General features: G+C 37.7%; 1 protein-coding gene across 6 annotated transcripts in view; it reads left to right on the top strand.

Moving 5' to 3' along the window:
* Nucleotides 1-22,728, top strand: part of HELZ (helicase with zinc finger) — a 194,101-nt gene that overhangs the window by 117,702 nt on the left and 53,671 nt on the right. For all 6 annotated transcript variants that reach the window (XM_033183899.1, XM_033183898.1, XM_033183902.1 and 3 more), the window contains 4 exons: nucleotides 835-982; nucleotides 8,559-8,742; nucleotides 10,766-10,994; nucleotides 18,521-18,725. In XM_033183899.1, the coding sequence (XP_033039790.1) occupies nucleotides 835-982; nucleotides 8,559-8,742; nucleotides 10,766-10,994; nucleotides 18,521-18,725 (766 nt within the window). The remainder of the gene's footprint in view (nucleotides 1-834; nucleotides 983-8,558; nucleotides 8,743-10,765; nucleotides 10,995-18,520; nucleotides 18,726-22,728) is intronic.

Below are 22,728 nucleotides of genomic sequence, written 5' to 3' on the forward strand. Positions count from 1 at the left end.
ATCTCTCAAAATGTGATTCTTTTATTGTCTTCAGTCATTTGCTGCAGTCACTGATGAGTCAAGTACTAGATGGTGTCTTCATCAGTAAAGTGGATTCATTTTACAGCTTGATCGTCTTTCAATTGTGTACATTCTTTCAGCATCTGTATATCTATGTGTTTGCATGTATTAGTACAATCATGGGTCACATTCTGAGAAATGTGTCATTAGGCGATTTTGTTGTTGTGTGAATGTCACAGAGTGAACTTACAGTAACCTAAATGGCATAGCCTACTACACATACAGGTTATATGGTGTATATAGCCTGTTGGCTCCTAGGTTACAAACCTGTACAAAGCATGCTACTGTACTGAATACTGTAGGTAATTATAAAACAATGGTATTTGTATATCTAAACATGGAAAAAGTATGGTAAAAATACAGTATTATAATCTTATGGGACCATCATCATATATACTGTCTGTTGTTGACTAAATCGTCATTATGTGGTACATGATTGTATGTGACTCATTTAAATAAAAATATATAGTAACCAAGGAAATATACTGGCTAGCAAATTTCTTCATAAAGTCTCATCTTGTGTTGAACTGTCATCATTTCTTCCTGTTTTGCCTTCATAGCTTACCAAAATCATTCCATTTAACAATGTTACGCCAGGACCCTGCTCTTGTTATTTTTGGAGAAATTTTTGGCATCATAAGTATTAGATGATTTGGAGTAAAATTAATCGTGGACATAAGGCAATATTATTAGAATTGACTTTTTTTTTTCTTATGGGTGAAATTAATTTTGATGTAGATTTTCCCCCTTTTTTCTTTTTGTCTTTTACTGCAGTTACACCTCTGAGCTTTTCTATGAGGGCAAACTGATGGCCAGTGGGAAGCAGCCAGCACACAAAGATTTCTACCCACTAACTTTCTTTACAGCACGAGGAGAAGATGTACAAGAAAAAAATAGCACAGCTTTTTATAATAATGCAGAGGTACCTTAATTCTTTTTTGCAAATTGTTAACATTTTCTCAGTCACATCGTCTGGTTTTGTTAAGCATTTATTTAAAGTTTTGGGTTGACATTGTATTGCATATTGACTTCATTTACATGTTAATAGTATGTAAAGTTTATTCTTTCTTGTATAACATTGATTTGTTCAGATTAATCTCCTGTGGGAAACAAAAACTTTGATTTACATTTTGTCTTATGGTAAGACACAAAATACATAATTTCATTCAAAAGAAAAACCAACATTGTTCTCAATTAGATCATTATTGTTAGGTATCTAAAATAGACTCTGAGTAAGTTTTATAGTGCATATGCAAATGAGGTATCATTTTAAATGAATAAAACTTGAATTGCAGAATCCTGTGCTTCAAAGAGATCACATGGACCCAGACAGCAATGTTGCAATTCCATGATGTGCTCCAACTTACATAATTCTCTTATAATTTCTGACTTTTTAGGTTCAGAGAGAGTGTGAGTATTTGAAGGGTCAGATCAGGCAGCAGACCAAAAAAATGGCAACATCTTCAGGGGCTAACAAACCGGAAACCCTGGAGTTAAGGTTCTGTCCGTCAGGAGGGAGTGGAGTTCTGGACTTCAGGAAACCCGAAGGATGGCAGATCATTGGGGGCATGGCTCTTGATCTCCAGTCTCCACTGCCCTTGAATTCCATGCTTTACCCATATTATTTACAAAGAAATGGCTTTTATTATGTAGTAGGAATTCATTTTTCCGTTAAGACATTGCTCACGGGCCTGTAGTTAGAAGTCAGTACAAAAAAATCATCAGTACTCACTTGATAAAATCCTAGCCAAAAACAAAGAAACTTGACATTTTGGTTAGTCTGTGCTGTTTAATTTTAGGAAAAGGTAAACTTTTCTTTAAATATTTGAAATATTGAAAATAACTTTAGGGGTCTCCTTTATTGTTTTTGCACTCAAGTTGGAAACCACTGACCTAGAAATTAGCCGTGATTATGGGTGGGAGGGATGACAGGAAGCGGCAAGCAGGGCCTGAAATCCAGAAGCCTTGGTGGCCCTGCGGTGACATCAGGCATCAGAGCTGAGCCTTGATCCTTGATCCTGAGGCAGGATTGATGTTTGCCTACTACAACTGAGAGGCTCAGTTTCTCAGCCTCGGTCACTTGTTCATTCACAGTGACCTGGTGTGTTTCCCAGGAAACCCGTAAGCTATAGGATAAATAAGGTGCTGTTTCATGGACTGTCAGTTTTACTCAAAGGTTTTTTTTTTTGAAAAATATTTGTTCATACTAAAAGGTCACAAAGACAGCTCACTTTAAAGGTCATGTGACCTTTAAATATTAAGCATGTAACTTTAGAGACATTTCAAACCACCTTGACTTTCACCAGAGCATAGTTGTTCAGAAAGTGGCTTTAGCCCCATGAGTTACTATAGTCAGAAATTTTGAGACATATTGCTCCAGGACTCTTTCTGCAAGGGGCAAAAACTGACCCTGTTCACCTCAGCTTAATACCAGTGTAGGTGTTTTGAATTTTCGAATACCAGTATAGGCATATTTGGATACTAATATAGGTTTATTTGGACAGTAAGATGATTTTAGAAGCTCTGGTCTTTTCTTGATGGTATGTAATTTAAAAGTGAAACTCAAATCTATTTTGTGTTATAAAACAAGCAGAGGAAGTGGCATCAGTTACATCGTAGGGGAAAAATGATATCTTTTATAAAGAGTATAATACTTAGGAGAGCATTTGAAAATAGTTTACATTCCACTATTAGGAAAATAAGATAGTCTTACATAGAGTTAAAATAAAAATGAACTGAAAAAAAAAGGTTGGAATTAAAAGTAAAGTTCAAGAACCTCAAGTTGAAGGAATACTCATAGCATTTGTGCTGTGCATAGTTCTCCTTTGTTTAGGCAACATGCTTTTTATTTTACATATCTCGTGCTTTGTACATCATTTGAAATTGTGTCTTCTTTCACGTGCTTAAAATTGTAGAAGGAGACTGAGAAAGATCATTCTTTTTTTTCTTGATTCTGAACTTATATCCCACAGTAATGAAATGGTTTCAATTTAATGCCAAGGTGAGGAAAAAGTACAATTTAAATACTAAGCACCAAAGATATGTTTTTTCTTTCTTTCTTTTTTTTTTTTGTTGACTCAGAGTCTCTCTTTGTCACCCAGGCCAGAGTGCAGTAGTGTGATCACTGCAGCCTTGATCTCCTGGGCTCAGGTGATCCTTTAGCTTCATTAGCTTCAGCCTCCCAAATAGCTGGGACTATGGGTGTGCACCACCATGCCTAGTTAATTTTTTAAAAAATACATATTTTGTAAAGATGAGGTCTTACTTACTATGTTGCCCAAGCTAGTCTTGAACTCCTGGGATCAAGCGATCCTCTCACCTCAGCTTCCCAAAATGCTGGGAAAGAGGTGTGAGCAACCATACTGGGCCAAGGTTTAGTCCTTTACCTTGAAAAATTCAGTTGGAAGGGAGGAGCTATGGATAATAACCATAAGATGGTGTGGTCTGAGAGGTAGACAGAGTTGTACAGATACACAAAAGGAATCCATTGGGCTTGGTGGCACCTGAGGCATAGAGGAGAACATGGTTTTTGCCTCATATGTCTTGAGAATCTGCAGTTAATTATCTATATTTATAATTGTTACATCTCCCTAATAAGTTGACCTTTTTATCATTTTTAAGTGCTCCTCCTTGGTGTGACTCATGCCTGTAATCCCAGCATATTAGGAGACCGAGGTGGATATATTGCTTGAGCCCAGGAGTTCAAGATCAGGCAACATGGTGAAACCCTGTCTCTATGAAAAAATGAGGTGGGCATGGTGGCAGGTGCCTGTAGTACCAGCTACTCAGGAGTCTGAGGTGGGAGGATGGCTTGAGCTTGGGAGGTGGAGGTTGCAGTGAGCTGTGATTGCACCACCGCGTTGCCGCCTGGGTAACAGAGCTAGACCCTGTCTCAAAAAAATAAAATAAAATAAGTAATAATCCCTGTTTATCTTAGTACAGTTTTTTGTTTTAAAGTTGATTTGTCTGACATTAGTATAACAATTTCAGCTTGTTTATAGTTGCTGTTTGCACAGTATATCTTTTTTTATTTTACTTTCATCTTATTTACATGTTTGAATCTAAAGTGCATGTTCTGTAGACAGCATATTGTTAGATCTTGATTTTTTAAAAAAAGCCTGAAAATCTCTGCCTTTTTGTTCGTTTGTTTTGTTTTGTTTTCTTTTGTTTTTGAGACAGGGTCTTGCTCTGTCACCTAGGCTGGAATGCAGTGAGTGACACGATTATGGCTCACTGCAGCCTTGACCTCCCTGGGCTCAGGTAATCTTCCCACCTCAGCCTCCTAAGTAGCTGGGACTACAGATGCATGTCACTATGCCCAGCTAATTTTTGTATTTTTTGTAGAGATGGGATTTGCTGTGTTGCCCTGGCTGGTCTTGAACTCCTGGGCTCAAGCTATCCACCTCCCTCACCTTCCCAAAGTTCTGGAATTGCAGCCATCTTTGCATTTTGATTGGGATTTTTAATCCATTCACATTTAATGTTATTGATATGGTTGGATTTACCTCAGCCCTTTTTTCCTCTATGTCTCATGTAGTTTTTGATCTCCTGTGTCTCCTTTATTGCCTTCTTTTGTATTAAGTGCATATTTTCTAGTGTCACATTTTAATTCCTTTAATTATTATTTTTCTTTTTTTTTGTGAGATAAAGTCTCACTCTGTTGCTCAGGCTGGAGTGCAATGGTATGTTCTTGGCTCACTGCAACCTTCGCCTCCCAGGTTCAAGTGATTATTGTGCCTCAGCCTCCCAAGTAGCTGGAATTGCAAGTGCCTGCCACCATGCCTGGCTAATTTTTGTATTTTTAATAGAGGCAGGGTTTTACCATGTTGGCCAGGCTGGTCTCAAATTCCTACTTCAAGTGACTCACCCACCTCGACCTCCCAAGGTGCTGGGGTTATAGGCATGAGCCACCATGCCCGGCCATTTCTTTTAATTATTTTTTAATTATATTTTTTGAGTTATTTTCTTAGTGGTTTCTTTAGGGCTTAAAATACACATCTTTATCAGAATCTACTTCAAATTTTCACTAACTTATTTCCAAAGAGCTATAGAAATTACTCCTACATAGCTCTATTCCTCCTTCCTTTCTGTGCTATTATAGTATATATAATATACCTATATATAACAAACTATATTTTTGTAATTATTAATTTATATAATTTTATGTTTTTAAAAAATTCTGAGAGAAGGGTGACAAGTCAGTACATGTTTATGGAGTTTACTATATTAACCTTCACTTCTCTTTGTGGATTTGAGTTACCATCTGGTATCATTTTTTACCTACCTCCTTTGTGCTGTTATTGTCAAACATATTACATTGTTACATGTTATAGCCTAACAATACAATTATGTACATATGGGCTTATGCAATTGCTTTTTAAATGAGTTAAGAGGAGAAAGGAGAAGAAATATGTTATTATACTGTCTTTTATCATTACCCACATAATCACCTTGACTAAGATCCTTTGTTTGTGTGGATTTGAATTATTGTCTGGTATCACTTGCTTTCAGCCTGAAGAACTTCCTTCAGTGTTTCTTGTAAGGGGAGTCTGCAAGTAAGGGATTCTCTTAGGTTATGTTTCATCTGGGCATGTCTCTATTTTGCCCTCATTTTTGAAAAGTAGAATATAAGATTATTAGTCGAATTGGTTGAATTTTTTCTTTTAGCACCTTGAAATATGTTTTCTCACTGCTTTCTGGCCTCTATTGTTTCTGGTGAGAAATCAGTTAGTCTTACTGGAATTTCTTTGTAAGTGATGAGTTGTTTTTCTCTTGCTGTTTTCAAGGTTTTATTTTTGTCTTTGACTTTAGTTTTTAATATGGTTGTCTGTTGTGTGGGTCTCCTTGCATTTATCTTACTCAAAGTTCATTTGAGCTTGGATGTATAGCTCAGTGTTTTCCATCAAATATGGAAAAATTTTAGCCATTATTTCTTTGAACCTTTTTTCTGCTCCTTTCCATCTTTGCTGTCCTTCTGTTCTCCCATCAGATGCATGTTGGTGAGCTTAATTGGTGTTCCACACTTCTTTGAGGCTGTGTTCTTTTTTCTGCATTATTTTTTCTCTCTGTTCTTCAGATTGCGTAACCACCGTGTATCTTCATGTTTGCTGATTCATGCTTCTGTTATTTCAGATCTACAATTGACTCCTGGCAATAAATTTTTCATTTCAGTGTTTTTACTTTTCTACTTCCTAGGGCATAAATTGCTCCACGGTGTAATCCAGCTGCCATGGGTCTCTTGGCAGAGGCAGAATGTTGCCAGTTTGTAAGCCTTCCTCTCACCGTCTCCTGGGTAGATCTTAGGGAGCAGTTGTTGGGGGAATACATGGAACTTGCTCCTCACTGCTTTTCCCAACCTGCATCCATCCTATGGAGCAGGAGCTCTGTGTATGCTGTGTGTTTGTGTGTAATCCATGCTGCCATCCAGGTGCTTCCATCCAGCTGGTGCCACTACCCAATGTGGGTCTTCTGCAGTACAGACCAGGGGAGGTTGGGATCTGCTGATGTTCAATGGCTGCTGAGTCTACAAAGCATAGGTCTTCTGTCCTAGGAAGCTAGAGAAAATGGAGACTGTCAGTGGACTGCCAAGGCCTTTGGAACAGCTCTCCTGCAATACAGAGCTATGTAGGAAAGAGGGACTGCACTGCTACCCACTGTCCCACTCCCTATGTAGCAGGAGATGGTCGTTGGGGAACAGGTACTACCTGACTACTGCCAACTGCTTATCATAGGCCTTCTGCAGCACAAAGCTGTGAAAAACGAAATCTGCCAATGTTTACCAGGTGCCAAAAGCACCTGCAATAGGAGGGAGCTAGGAAGATGGAAATTGGCCCTTGGCCGTTGAAACAGTTCTGTAAGACAGAGCTGTGGGGGAATGGAGGCAGTCTGTAGCTTGTAGGCCTCAACCTTCCACTGTTCTCAGTGAGTTTTGTAGGTTTTGCTGAATAGGTAGATGCTTCTCAATTTTCTTGTAACCTCTTTCCTCTGTCTTTAGAGACTTTGATTGTCTTTGCTAATTTTGACCAACTTAAAAGATGTCTGTCTGGGGAAGAGGTTTCCCACAATGACTCATACCATCATTCTAAGTCTGTTTTTTGACTACACGACAGTAGGATAAAGTGCAGAAATGGTTGTGTGTTGCTTAGTGGTGGAAACTCTGTTTATGGGGTGGGAGGGTGCAGCAGAGGTGTTTCCCAACTCGTCTATCCCCACATCTAACCACATGGGTAAAGATAATTTTTTCCTATTCCTTATTTCAGTAGACCCAGTATGTCTGCTCTGTTTCCTGATAGTGAGAACGCCATGTCTTTAGTTTGCTCTTCACATTCCCTGGGTGGTCTGTGTATTTGATGCATGTGCTGCTGTATCATAACAACAGTAGGATGACTGTAGGCCTTACCTCTGTAGTTCATTGAATTTGTATCTGGACATGGGAACTGCTTCACAGTCAATAACCTCAAGTTTTTCAAAAGATGAAAATGGTCAGTTTTTATTAAATATATTTAATATTATAAATTCAAATAGATACTGTTAGTAAATAATAAAGAAACGATGTACTTAAAGACATTTAAAAGCATATCTCCTTCCTCTGTATGCCCCTAGACTCTTGACTGACCCTCTGTTGTGCTTGCCTTATATGTATTTTTTTAGTATAACTCTCTTTTCTAAATAAACTATAAGCTCTTCTCAGTAAGTAGCAGGCAAGGAACATGTTTTATTAGTTTTTGTACCTTCTCCGCTGTGCCAGACATTGAAACTGTTTGATCAATTCATTGAATTAAAATACAACAAACTATCCTAAAAACCTTATCATAATCCAATAATTGGGGTCTGAAAAATTTAGTTGCATAAACTGTGGTGTTGCTTTATTGCAAGGTTAATGACATGGCTTGGCTGGACTTGTACCACTAGCAGGTAGTGAATTCTGAAAGTCTGTCTCTGTGATCCACATGTGGCCTAGTCCCAACTGTGGTTTGTTGTCAGTTGGTGGCTGCTGGCTGGTCAGCTTAATTATATCGGTGAGGAAGGGGACAATGTTAGGCCTTGTTCTGCTGGGAATTAGTGGTGTCCCTGATGACAGGAAGCTTCTAGTTGGTTAGTTTCATTGGCCTGATCTGGAGAGAGTGGACTGAGAATTTCTGGGACTGTGAGAACTTACCTCCCCTAGAATCATGGCCTGTTTTTTTCCCCATGCAGGAACTTGATCTTGTTCCTCCCTACACAGGAACTTGGGGGCCAGTAGCATTGCCCCTGATTTTCATGTTTTCACTGGTTGTATTATTGGAGAATTTTACTGTTTAAAATGTAAATGGAAAATTTATATTCTCATTCTATTCACATCAGCAAAGCATTACTCCCATTTAGAGGTAGTTTTTTTTTTTTTTTTTTTTAATGACGTCTGCTAAAATGGGATCCTTTATAAATGTGTTTCAGTTACGATATTATTTTCTCCAAACATTGGTGATGACTTTAATATGTATGTGTATGTTTGTTTAAAGGTGTTTGAAGTGGTGGAACGTGTAGAAGAGTTAAGAAGGAAGTGGCCAGTAGCGTGGGGGAAGTTAGATGATGGCAGTATTGGTGTGGTAACTCCATATGCTGATCAAGTGTTTAGAATACGTGCTGAACTTCGAAAAAAGAGATTATCTGATGTTAATGTAGAAAGGGTGCTAAACGTTCAAGGTAAGTATCAATTGAAATGAATTAAGTCATTCAAATGCTTAAATCTAAAGTGTGTTCACACTGGATTTTTAATGCTTAAGATCTCTTTTCTGAACTTATGTGTTCTTTTCATATCAAATTCTTTAATGCCAGGTTTGGCAATTAAAGGTTGCACTCATTTACATGTTTATTAAATTTTTTTTTTTTTTTTTTGAGACGGAGTCTCGCTCTGCCGCCCAGGCTGGAGTGCAGTGGCCGGGTCTCAGCTCACTGCAAGCTCCGCCTCCTGGGTTTACGCCATTCTCCTGCCTCAGCCTCCCAAGCAGCTGGGACTACAGGCGCCCGCCATGTCGCCCGGCTAGTTTTTTGTATTTTTTAGTAGAGACGGGGTTTCACCATGTTAGCCAGGATGGTCTCGATCTCCTGACCTCGTGATCCGCCCGTCTCGGCCTCCCAAAGTGCTGGGATTACAGGCTTGAGCCACCGCGCCCGGCTAAATTTTTATATCCAAATAAAATAAGTATTAACAAATATACCTTTTCTATGACCATAATTGTATCAGTGCCACATAGTATGTGTATGCTGTGAATTACAATCACAATAGTATATAACACATTTTGTGGTTATACTGTATCTGAGTATGAATTTCTTCATAAAGATTTTTATGTATAGACTTTTCTAAATTTATAGTTAACAGCAACTCCTTTAAATTATCTTCATTTAATTAATTGCTATAAAGTTTGTGCTTTTAAATATATGAAGCAACATTATGATGTGAACTCTAAGTGAAGCCTAATACAATGTTAGTTTTTATGGTAATATCCAGCAGTAAGAGTAAGAGCATGGGAAAAACATAGTTCTACTGTACGATGTGTTGTCCAGATTATACAGAATTTAGGTGAGCATTTTAGAAAGAACATTAGGAATAAATTAGAAAGCACCCAGAGAAGACTCAAGGTAGTGAATGGTCAAGAAACTGCCATGAGAAAACTAGGATTGTTTGGCCTGGAGAGGAGAAGACTAAGGATTGACATCAACATTGTATTGAGACTTGTCATAGGGTGAGGGAATAGATATGCTACTATATGAAGCACATAAAAAATGATATACACCTAGACTTTCTGTAGACTTCTTTATGAAATCAACTGTGCCTGCCCCCGTTGGCCAGAGACTAGATGACTCTTTCAACAAAGGGTCCTTGTATTGGGTGGAACCTGGGACTAGATAGTTTTTAAGGTTGGTTCCAACAGTATCATTAAAAAAAATTTTTTTATGGTGGTAAAATATGTATGATGTAAAGTTGACCATTTTAACCATTTTTATGCACATAAGTTCTGTGGCATTAAGTTCATTTACGTTATTGTGTAACAATCGTCACCATTCATCTCTAGAACTTTTTTGAGCTTTCCAAACTGAAATTCTATATGCATTAAATGCCCCCATTCCTCCTTACCTCCTGGCAGTCACCCTTCTACATTCTTTCTCTATGAATTTGACTATTCTAGCTACCTCATATAAATGAAATTGTGTAGTATTTGTCCTTTTGTGACTGGTTTATTTCACTTAGCATAATGCCTTCAAGGTTCATCCATGTTGTAAGATGTGTCAGAATTTCATGCCTTTATGAGGCTGAATAATCTATTGTATGTATATGCCACATTCTGTTGATCCATTCCTCTGTCCAGGGATACTTACTTGTGTTGCTTCCACCTTTTGGCTATTGTGAATAATGCTGCTATGAATGTGGATATACAAATATCTGTTTGGGTTGCTCCTTTCAGTTCTTTTGAGTATGTATGTAAGCATGGAATTGCTGGATCATATGGTAGTTCTCTGCTTAATTTCTTGAAGAACTGCCACACTGTTTTCCACAGCAGCTGTACCATTGGACATTCTCACCAGCAGTGCATAAGGGTTTCAGTTTCTCCACATCTTTGCCAATGTTTGTTATTTAGCAATTACATTTTTTAAAATGCAATGCTTTTATTTTATCAGTGGTTCAGAATGACAATCTTAAGTCTTTTCTTAAAAATTTTCTTTGTAGGAAAGCAATTCAGAGTTTTGTTTCTTAGCACAGTACGTACAAGACATACTTGTAAACATAAACAGACACCAATTAAAAAGAAAGAGCAACTTCTGGAAGATTCCACAGAGGACTTAGATTATGGTTTTTTATCTAACTACAAGCTTCTCAATACTGCCATCACAAGAGCACAATCCCTGGTTGCTGTGGTGGGTGATCCCATTGCTCTGTGCTCTATTGGAAGATGCAGGTAAATATGTGTTACTGTTGAGACATTAAAGGGGAAATGTGACATGATTTGTATCCCTATGTGTACATTTATTCATATGACCTTCTGGCTAATTAAAATCAGGTTTATTATAGCCTGATATCCAATGGGAACACAAAAGCATATTACTTTGAATCTATTTATTGTATGCATAATTGTGTATTCATTGAGCCATTATTCAAGAGATATTTCCTGAGTGACTTCTAGGTTCTAAGCACTCTTCCAGCTCCTAAAGATACATCAGTGAACAAAATACACGAAAGATCTCTGCCCTTGTGGGCTTACATTTTATTTGTGGGGCTTACTTTTTACTATTAAGGAGAGGAAGATTACCATACACTAAATAGGAATATTATATAGTATTTTACATGGTAAGTTGAATGGAAAGGAAAATATTAAGAGGAAGTAGGAGTGATGGGGACAGGGTAGACTAGCTTGTGATTATAAATAGCATGGTGAGAGCAGACCTCACTGAGAAGCTGACTTTGGAAGTGAGGGAGAAGCTATTTGGGTTAAAAGTGCTCCAGGAAGAAGCAACAACTAGGGCAAGGGTCCTGAGCTGGTTTCATGTATGTGTCTGTAATTGATGGATATTAACTTTTGTATCCCTTGGTGCCTCACTTTTCCCCTTCATTGTTCTAATTTTTGATGAATTTCCTTCTGTAGTCTTGCTCTCTCAAGGCTTCTCAATGTAGATAATTCTTTGTATCTGGTTAATCCAGAAGATCTTAACATTTGGGGGTTAGACGTGGTCATTACTTGTCTTTTGATAGCATTATTAGTATTCATTAGACTTTAGTTTTAAGGAACAATTTCTACTAAATATGGTTAAAATACCAACCTACACACCAAAATCTTTCTTTATACACTCGTGACTTATACCAGTGAATTGGAATTTTAACTGTACGAAGCCAGTAATAGAAGATTTGGCCTTTTGAGTATTGAAGAACTGTGTTAGCATTTAAAAAAAAAAAAAAAGCAGTTGAACAGATATTTATAATATTCTTTTGTGAAAAAGAAATAAATACACTAGGGATTACTTAAAATTTTATAAGTATGCTAGTTCCTGTCATAGGAAGTTTAGAATAGTAAAAAGAGATGTAGATAGTCCTGAATCTGCCTTGGGTAATTATTTCTTTTTGATCTGTTAGAATTAAAATAGACAAAACTATTAGGACATGGCACTCTTTAAATCAGGTTTTTTTTTCTTACAATATAGGTGATGACAGCACTTTATTATCTGTTTTTGTGTTCTAGCAGGAAGGAAAATCCTATGGGAAGGGAGACTATTTGACACCTTTAAGACTCAGTTTGATGTATCAGAATTTCAGACCCTCAAAAAGTTCATGGCCTTTCTAGGGGAAAGCTGTCATCAGAAGAATGAAGTAGAGTTTTAATTGATGAAAAAAATGTTTCTTCTTTAAAAATCAAAGCCTGGAGGGTCTGTGACTTTGTCTATGAACAATTCTGTTGTAACATCTTTAATTTCATACCTTAAAAATATATTACCATGCATTTGTAGTCACTAATGACAAAAAATTAGAGGGAGGAGAATTTTTTTTTTTTTTTTTTTTTTGAGACTGAGTTTCACTCTTGTTGCCCAGGCTGGAGTACACTGGCACAATACCGGCTCACCGCAACCTCCACCTCCTGGGTTCAAGCAGTTCTCCTACCTCAGCCTCCCAAGTAGCTGGGATTACAGGCCACCACACCCAGCTAATTTTTTGTATTTTTGGTAGACATGGGGTTTCTCCATGTTGGTCAGGCTGGTCTTGAACTCCCGACCCCAGGTAGTCTTCCCGCCTCGGCCTCCCAAAGTGCTAGGATTACAGGCATGAGCCACCACGCCTAGCTGAGAATATCTTTCTTTTTTTTTTGAGACGGAGTCTCTCTGTGTTGCCCAGGCTGGAGTGCAGTGGCCGGATCTCAGCTCACTGCAACCTCTGCCTCCCGGGTTTACGCCATTCTCCTGCCTCAGCCTCCCAAGTAGCTGGGACTACAAGGGCCCGCCACCTCGCCCGGCTAGTTTTTTGTACTTTTTAGTCGAGACAGGGTTTCACAGTATTAGCCAGGATGGTCTCGATCTCCTGACCTCCTGATCCGCCTGTCTCGGCCTCCCAAAGTGCTGGGATTACAGGCTTGAGCCACCGTGCCCGGCCGAGAATATCTTAATTCTAAGTTACAAATGAAAAGAAGAAACCAAGTATATCAAGGAGTCTGCTATTTTGGCTTTCATCCTAAGAATTTTATTTTATATTACTTTACTAGTCATTGTAAGTATATTTGGTTAGAATGTTGCTTGTGGTATTTTACCATTTTTGCTTATAGTTATTATTTGATAAGTGAGACAGCACATACTATGATTAGAATGTAATATATTAAAGCACATATATAGATTGGAATGTGTTGAAAACAACTAGAAACTATGAGGGGAGTAAACGGATATGAGAATAGTGTTGCGGTCAGGCGCAGTGGCTCACACCTGTAATCCCAGCACTCTGAGAGGCCCTGGTGGGTGGATTGCTTGTGCTCAGGAGTTTGAGACCAGCCTGGGCAACATGGCAAAACCTTGTACCTACAAAAAATACAAAGTTTAGCTGGGTGTGGTGGCATGTGCCTGTGGTCCCAGCTACTTAGGAGGCTGAGGTAGGAGGATCATTTGAGCCCAGGAGGTCAAGGCTCTAGTGATCATGCCACTACACTCCAGCCTCGGTGACAGAGCAAGACCCTGTCTCAAAGAAAATTAAAAAATGAATAGTATTAAGCCACATTAGGTTTGGGTTCTCCTTACAAATAACTCCAAATATATTTACCAACCTGAATATTTTTAAAGAAACCATTACCCCTTTCTTAATAGAGTCGTATTATACTGTGAATTGCATGAGATCAGCATTTTTCATCCATTCTCTGACAGAAATCATTACTTTCTTAGAGCAAATGGGTGAATAATTCTTCCTGAGGCCATGCTCTCAGAATTATCCAAGGCTAATTTTTAACTTCAAAGCTGAGTCTACTGTTGCCTGTTTCTTACTACTCAACTGGGAAGTGTCAAGGTATACACCTTAATTGATAAGCTAAGCAGAATATTTTCAGGGAAGTAAATATACTGTGTTGAGTGGGAAAAAAAACCATACATTTCATAGTTACATGGCAATGTTGATTATCTGCTTTATTTATACAGTTTAATCGTGGCTGTAGCCCAAGAATTAATAGTTGGGGCATGTAGATATTTAAGCTTTAATCTCACTAATTTAATTAGATATTAATTTACCCTCACAATACAAGTAAACTCAGAGAATATAATATGATTCTTGGGTCCTGTAAAAATGGAAGAGTGAGTTCTTTGTAGTTTGAGTTCATTAGGACTGTTTTCCCACTTTTTTCATTTAATATTTTCAAAAAACTAATATATTCCCAAATATCAATCAGGTTTTTAAGGAATACTTCCTGTGTATATTGTATCAGTTCAGAAGTCAATCAGTTATATATTCTTTTTTGTTTTATTTTTAAACAGATTTTTTTCTGTTAATCCAAAATGGATATAGTGAAGATCCTCCCGCTCTCTCGCCAAGCTAACAAGTATTATAGTGGCTGCTGTTTATTGACAGCTTTCTTTGAGCCAGGTGCTAGTTTATGTGCTTTGCACATATTGCCTCATTCGGTCCTCTTAACAACCCTATAATGTGGGTATTTTATTTGCATTTTAAATGGGCAGCCTGATTCAGAGAGATTAAATTGCCCAGGGTCACATAGCTATTATGTGATCCACTCAAACAGATGTCAGATTGACTTCAAAACCCACATTCTTCTGTCTGGTTATGCTGCCTTTCCCAGAACTGATGGATATGCTCAGATAAATCTGCACGGAATGGCAGGAGGCTAAGAGGAGAGTGATAACCTTTCTTCAAACCAAGGCATTTGGAGAAGGTCTTCCCTTGAACTGAATTTCTTCATTTAGCACATTTTATTTACTCTGTGAAATATAAACATATTTCATGTATGTGTAGAGATGTATGTATATGTGTATACACACACACACAGTGACCTAAGTACACCAAGTGATGTTTTAGTGTTTTATCAGTCATCTTAGAAGTAAGGTTAACACAGAAAGAAAATCAAACTTTGTGTTCAGGCAGTGATTAAAAATAAGGTTACATCCTTTGAAATGCCTAAAATTATATTACAGTGTAATACACACTTGGGTTTTTAAACCAATAGTACTAAAAAAATGGTTAGTAATATTATATTAACATTTTAGGGAGGGGGCTAAGAATTGATAAAATCTTTAAATGACCAGAGTGGTGAATTCTTGTCCTTATTCTAATATGATCTTTCAATTATCTGTATTCAGAAATGCTTCATAATTGTATACACAGTACTTTGGTCAGGTATTGGGGAGTTCAAGGGCCAGTGTAAAGAGAAAAAAGGAAAAACTTTAACTTTAAAACTAAGAATTTTTGAAGGAAAGAAGCATTTCCCTGAAAGTTTAGAAGTAAGACACAAATGTCATTTCAATAGTAAAGAATAATAATAATAGTTGTGCTGGTGCCCCACTTTACACATGAGGAAACTGAGGTATAAAGAGAGGCTAAGTAATCTGCACTAAGTCACAGAGCTACTGAATGATAGAGTCAAGATTTTGGGCTAGTTCTAGAATCCATATGCTTTACCATTTTGCTGTATCAGCGGTGCCCCCGCCCCCCCCAAAAATGTCAGATTTACCATGCAAATTTTAGGTCACTTTCAGAGCCAGTTTAACTTGATTAACTTGTAGTAATTATTTAATGTTACTTTTAAATTGGTATACTTTAACTCGAAGGCTATTTCTTTGAAATCCCTGGAATCTTGTAGGCAAAGACTGTCACCGAGCTCCAGCTTTTTGTGAAGTATTAGGTTGTTTGACTTAACTCAACGTTACTTCAAATTCTGTTCATTGCAGTCAAGGTCAGTGAGGGTGATATAGGAATAGGGTATGGAGTTTTAAAAGGTAGCTTAAAAATAGATCAGGTTCTAGCATTTTGGCTGTGTAAGCTGGAAATGAAAAACAATAAGAAATTGATATTAAAAATTGAGCTAGAGGCTGGGTACAGTAGCTCATGCCCATAATCCTAGCACTTTGAGAGGTCAAGGTGGGAGGATTACTTGAGGCCAGGAGTTTGAAACCAGCCCTGGCATCATAGCGAGACCCCATCTCTACAAAAAAAATTTAAAAAATTAGCCAGGTGTGGTGGCACACACCTACAGTCCCAGCTACTATGGAGGCTGAGGCAAGAGGCTTGAGCCAGGAGTTTGAAACCAGCCCTGGCATCATAGCGAGACCCCATCTCTACAAAAAAAATTTAAAAAATTAGCCAGGTGTGGTGGCACACACCTACAGTCCCAGCTACTATGGAGGCTGAGGCAAGAGGCTTGAGCCCAGGAGTTCAAGGTTAGAGTGAGCTGTGATCATGCCACAGCCCTCCTGCCCTTTAGTCTGAGTAACAGCACGACCCTGTCTGAACAAACAGAAAACTCAACTAGACAGAGTAAAAGTCAATCCATTCTTTCCTTGGTGTTTTGCTTTGTGTTGAAGTCCAACACAAACATGAAATGCCACTTCATGAAACTGATACTTCATCAATTAGACTAAAAAGACCTTTTGAATATAGTATGTAGTAGAATTGTATTGATAAAAATATTCATACCGTTGAATATTGTGGCTATTCTTATTAAAAGGATAGGAAAGTAGGTGGATTTTAGATCCTGAGTGCTATATAAGATAGTCCTTCCTTATATTTTCTCATGTTATGATGAGAAAAAAAGCACAGTTCCTTCATTGGGGTTCTTAAAAATAAAAATAAAGGACAGCTTTTCAGCATGCGTTTCTTGGCAACACACATTTCCAGCAACTGCATGACTGTCTTATTAGCCTTAGTCTTATGGTCAGAAGTATATATTTAATATTTTGTAGCATTTTTACTTTTTCTGTTGTTTACATATAGGTCTAAAAATTTTTTCTGAACCCATTTTTTTGTTTATTCATTCCATTTAACATTTTTTATTTTTTCTTATTAAACTTATTTTTGTCAACAGCTTTATGGGTACAAGTGGTTTCTGGTTACGTGGATAAGTTGTATAGTAATCAAGACTGGGCTTTTAGTATGCCCCTCACTGAATAGTGTACATTGTACCCAACAGATAGTTTTTCATTCCTTATCCCTCTCCCACCCCTCTACCTTCTGAATCTCCAATATCTCAATTCATTTCTTAAATTCATCTTCAAAAAACTAGGAAAGATGGATAGAAGGCATATGTAAGAGAAGCATAGTTTGAAATTAAACTCTGCAAAGTTTTATGAATATATTAATAACTCAATTCCCATTCATATACTAACTTTTATAATATAAACCTTTTCATTTATGCTTCTTGAAGCCATCTTGATTACCTGCTGTCCACCTGGACACAAGGATACCAACTTGGGAAGAAACCATATCACATATCTTTTATAGCATAATAAAACATTATTTGAACCTCTCATATTAAACATAGGTATGCATATTTATAATAGTCATTTAAAATTTAAAAACTATATGTTGTCTTTTGTAATATGTATTTAATAATTTTAATATTTAGAAATCAATTTTCAAACCTAGGAACAACGGTATAGAAATGCAACAAGTTTTGAATGTATTTTTCTCCTTTAGTACTTATTAATTTGATTAAGAAATGAATAATCAACATTAAAATTAGCATTCCAACTTCCTATATTTTTCATAATTCATTTAACACTTATAACTTAGTTAATGGTATAAGTTGTGCTCGTGACTAGCACCTGTTAAGAGAAAAATAAGGAGTAGCTGGTTATTAAGAATCTTCATGAGGATTATCTACGTTGTGACTCAAATTTATGTCTTGAGTTGGCTTTTCTTAGTCATCTAACACTAGGCTACTTTGGGTTTATAATTCAAATATATATATGTGTGTATGTGTATGTATATATACAAACAAATGTGTGTGTATGTGTATGTATATATGTGCATATATACACATACACATGCATGTATATGTGTATATACATATGTATATAAATTAGAATTATTTATATTCATTATATTGAATTTTATGTATATATAGTATATATATGTATGTAGTAAGTATGCCTAGAAGTACAAATTTTTTATGAAATGAGTTGCCATCAGTTTTGAAAACTTATTACATGGGTAATAAAAAACATCATTTTGAATTAGTGTGGATAGGTGAGTACTGACCATATTACTTGCATTGATGAGCCAAAATTAATGGAGAGCCTATTTTATATGTACTGTAATACAAGGTATGACTATAGTTTCAAAATCAAACTTCTGTAGTCATGATCTAGTAGAAAGATTTTATCTCAGTCATAGTCAGATGACTATTGGGTTTAAGTATTTGAGGTTGCGGTGGAATTTGAAATGTCTTTAGTTACTTATGTTCATTTCTGTGATCTCATCCGTTGAATTATAAACTGATCTTGTAAATCTTTTCTGTAGGAAATTTTGGGAACGGTTTATTGCCCTGTGTCATGAAAACAATAGCCTACATGGAATCACTTTTGAACAGATCAAGGCCCAGTTAGAGGCTTTAGAGCTAAAGAAGACATACGTGTTGAATCCGCTGGCACCTGAATTTATCCCCCGGGCTCTCAGACTGCAGCATTCAGGAAGTACCAACAAACAGCAGCAATCACCACCCAAGGTAAAGCCTCTGTTAATGAAATTGAAGAGGTTAAAGGGAGAAAACTGCGCAGAAGTGCCAAAGGTTTATTGGGCTGCAAGTTACTTTAAGTGTTGGAATTGAAGGTTACATTTGGCGGCAAGCGGTTTCTGCAAGGAACTTGTTTAGTGTGGACATGTAAGTGAAAATACAGTGTGGCATTTAGTCATGCTTAATGTTATAATCGTTCTCAATTTTTAATACCTGATAACTTTTGGTATCATTTATTTAAAATAACCTTCTAATCCTCTTTACTGATAAGAGTTGTTTTAGTGAGATGTGAATAAAACAAAGAAGTTTAAAAGATTATCACACTTATTAAAACATGTCCTTACATTCTTTATAAGGAATAATGTTATAATAATGATATTTATATAAAGAAAATAATCTGAACCTTTACTGATGACTGATTCATTTAAGGTGGTATTTGACAGAGTAAAAAAATTTGGCTGACTTCTTGAAGATGACTGTAATTGATTTTGACCCATATTTCTTGTATAGAAGCGTTCTAGTCAGAGGGAGTGGAGCAGGGGAGTCGAGGCCATTTCCACTTTTGAACTGTAGTTACTTTGGACAGAGACACCTGGCTTATTTGCTAGAGTGCCTGAAAAAAATGCTTGCACTTACCATCTAGAAAAAAAAGTTCTGAGACTGGCATGTTTAGTATTTGTTCCATTTTGTTTTGTTTTGTTTTAATATTTATAATCATCAGCATATTAAAATTACCAGTAAGAGTTAAAAGAGTATATCAGTTTTGCCCTTCCTTTAAAAAATGTAAATCTTTTTTTTTTTTTTAAGACAGGGTCTCTGTCACCCAGGCTGGAGTACAGTGGCACAATCTGGGCTCACTGCAGCCTCCACCTCCTAGGCTCAAGCAGTCCTCCTGCCTCAGCCTCTGGAGTAGCTGGGACTATAGGCGCATACCACCACGCCTGGCTAACTTTTGTATTTTTTGTAGAGACAGGGTTTAGCATGTTGCCCAGGCTGGTCTCAAACTGCTGGGCTCAGGTGATCTGCATGCCTTAGCCTCCCAAAGTGCTGGGATTAAAGGCATGAGCCACTGCACCAGGGCAAAAAATGTAAATCTTAATGTGTAAGCAGTAATTAATGGTTTGATATTTTGAAAATCTTTTAGCTAAATAGTTATTCCGCTGAGAAGAGAACTATTCTCTGTGTTAATATACTGTTGTACATTCTTAGTTTAATAAAAATGGACCTAATGTACAATACTACTTGTGATTTGGCATTTTTAGGGTATCACACATTCTACATAAATGAATCTTGTAGATTTCTCAAGCTTATACTGTTAATGTATTAGCTGTTTATTTATCAGTTAAGTTACTTCTATGTGCCTGATGTTATTGTAGGTGCTAAAGGAGCACAGATAAGCAAATTAGCCCCTGAGTTCTCCTGTGGCCATGTTGGAGGAGTGAGAGGAAGTAGATAGATTCAGGCAAATGTCTACCAAGGAGATCTTGTTCAGAAGTTTATTGGATGGGTGGAGGTAGTGGGAGATTGGGGAAACATGTCAAAAACTGGAAGATAAGCTCAGTTAAGGCAGAGATTTTTGCCTGTATTATTTGCTGCTCTCACCTCTGTGCCTAGAGCAAAATCTGACTCATAATAAGTACTTAGAAGTAGTTTTTAAATGAATGAATAAAGCTTAAGACAGCTTTTACAAAAGACTCATGGTATGAGAGAACAGGGGACATGACTTTCGTACATAGCTAGCTCTAGATTACCGCTACATTATTATTACTATTATTATTATTATTATTTTATTTATTTTTTTTTTTGAGACGAAGTCTCGCTCTGTTGCCCAGGCTGGAGTGCAGTGGCCTGATCTCAGCTCCCTGCAAGCTCCGCCTCCCGGGTTCACGCCATTCTCCTGCCTCAGCCTCCTGAGTAGCTGGGACTACAGGCGCCCGCCACCTCGCCCGGCTAGTTTTTTGTATATTTTAGTAGAGACGGGGTTTCACCATGTTAGCCAGGATGGTCTCGATCTCCTGACCTTGTGATCCGCCCGTCTCGGCCTCCCAAAGTGCTGGGCTTACAGGCTTGAGCCACCGCGCCCGGCCCACTATTATTATTTTTTGAGACAGAGTCTTACTCTGTCGCCTAGGCTGGAGTGCAATGGGGCGATCTTGACTTACTGCAGCCTCTGCCTCCCGGGTTCAGGCGATTCTCCTGCCTCAGCCTCCCAACTAGCTGGGACTACAGGCAAGCGCCACCATGCCCGGTAATTTTGTGTGTGTGTGTGTATGTGTGTGTTTTAGTAGGACAGGGTTTTGCCACATTGGCCAGGCTGGTCTCAAACTCCTGACCTCAAGGGATCCGCCTGCCTTGGCCTGCCAAAGTGCTGGGATTACAGACCTGAGCACTGTGTCTAGCCTGCTACATTATTATTTTGTTAATGAGCTACCAAACACTGTATATTTTATGTAAACTAAGTAAATTTACTATTCTATGGTTTCTTGCTAAGTCAAAATACAAAATACAGTGACTGGAGGATTGTATCCTGTATTGAACCATGCAGAATGCCGAGTTATACTTGTAGACATGCCACTACCTTTTTACTCCATAGATCCCAATTTGCTTTTTTTATTTAGTATACTACACAGCACCCATCGTGCTGATGTATATTGTCTAGTGTGCTTCCAGCTTTACAATATAGGATTACCCTAGATTATGGTTATTATTTTTCTATTAGTCTCCTATTGCTACTGTAATGAATAAGCACAAACATAGTGACTTAACACAAATAGATTACTTGACAATTTTATGAGTCGGATATCTGAACTGGCTTGGTTGGTTTCTTTGCTCTGGGCTTCTCAGGGCCAGCATCAAGGTATTAGCTTTCTGGGTCCTTATCTGGAAGCTCTGGAAAGAATCTGCTTCCAAGATCATGCAGGTTGTTGGTAGAATCCAATTCCCTGTGGTTATAATACTGATGTTCTTGTTTCCTTGGTGACTGTCAGCTGGGAATCATTCTTAACTTCTAGAGGCTTCTTACCAGTTCTCAACTGTGTCCCCTACATCTTAGAGCCAGCACTGGTACATTGAATCCTCCTTTCCCTGGGAATCTCTCTTACTTCCTCTTCCACTGCATCTCCCTTATTCCAGCCAGAGAAATTTCTCTGCTTTTAGGACTCATGGGATTAGATTGGGCTCATCCACATAATCCAGGATAATCTCCCTATTTTAAATCTATAACTTTAATTAATATTCACAGAGTCCCTTTTGCCACATAACATATTCACAGGATCCAGGGATTAGGATGTGGGCCTCTACAGGGGCCATTCTGCCTGCCACACTCTGATTAACTTGCTGTGTTTCTTCTACATGCTAAGCAGTTGTTCTTGGTTGTTGAGTCATTAGCAAATTAGTGATAGGTCTGGAGGATAAGAAATCTAAATGGTTTGTCAGCCTTTTGGAACTGTCTTATCTGCTGTTTGTGTCACTGGCCCTCCTTTCTTCTGTCAGTGTGTGTGCTACTGGCGCTCTTGTCTCTTCTAATTGCTCCTGCTTCTCATCTTCTACTTCTGCCATCTTGATGTTTGCCTTTTTCTCCTTTTTTCTATATGCTTTTCTTATCACTTCTCTCTCTCTCTCTCTATATATATATATAGTTGGTGCCAGTCACTGTGAACATTCTTTCTCTTGAGGTTAATGGGCAAACTGTGATTTTTTTGGGGGTCTTTTTCTGACTTCATGAGGCTTTTTTATGACTTTGTGACTTCAGCTGCCCTTCCTCACTCGTAACCAATTGACCTTAAACCTTCTGTGTTTACTGCTGATCTGAGTATTTGCTCTTTTCAACAGTTAGATAGGTAGGTAAATCAAACATCCTTGTGTTTTTGCTTTGGTCAAGAATGAATTTTTCTTCCTGCTGTAGACATAATCTCCTCTTTAGTTTTCAGGTATAATTTATAAATTTACAAATCTGTGTGTGTCTAAAGGTAAGTTGCATAATGTTCTACTTTTC

This window comes from Trachypithecus francoisi, unplaced genomic scaffold (assembly GCF_009764315.1).
Source record: "Trachypithecus francoisi isolate TF-2019V2 unplaced genomic scaffold, Tfra_2.0 Lachesis_group20, whole genome shotgun sequence".
Classification (NCBI taxonomy): Eukaryota; Metazoa; Chordata; class Mammalia; order Primates; family Cercopithecidae; genus Trachypithecus; species Trachypithecus francoisi.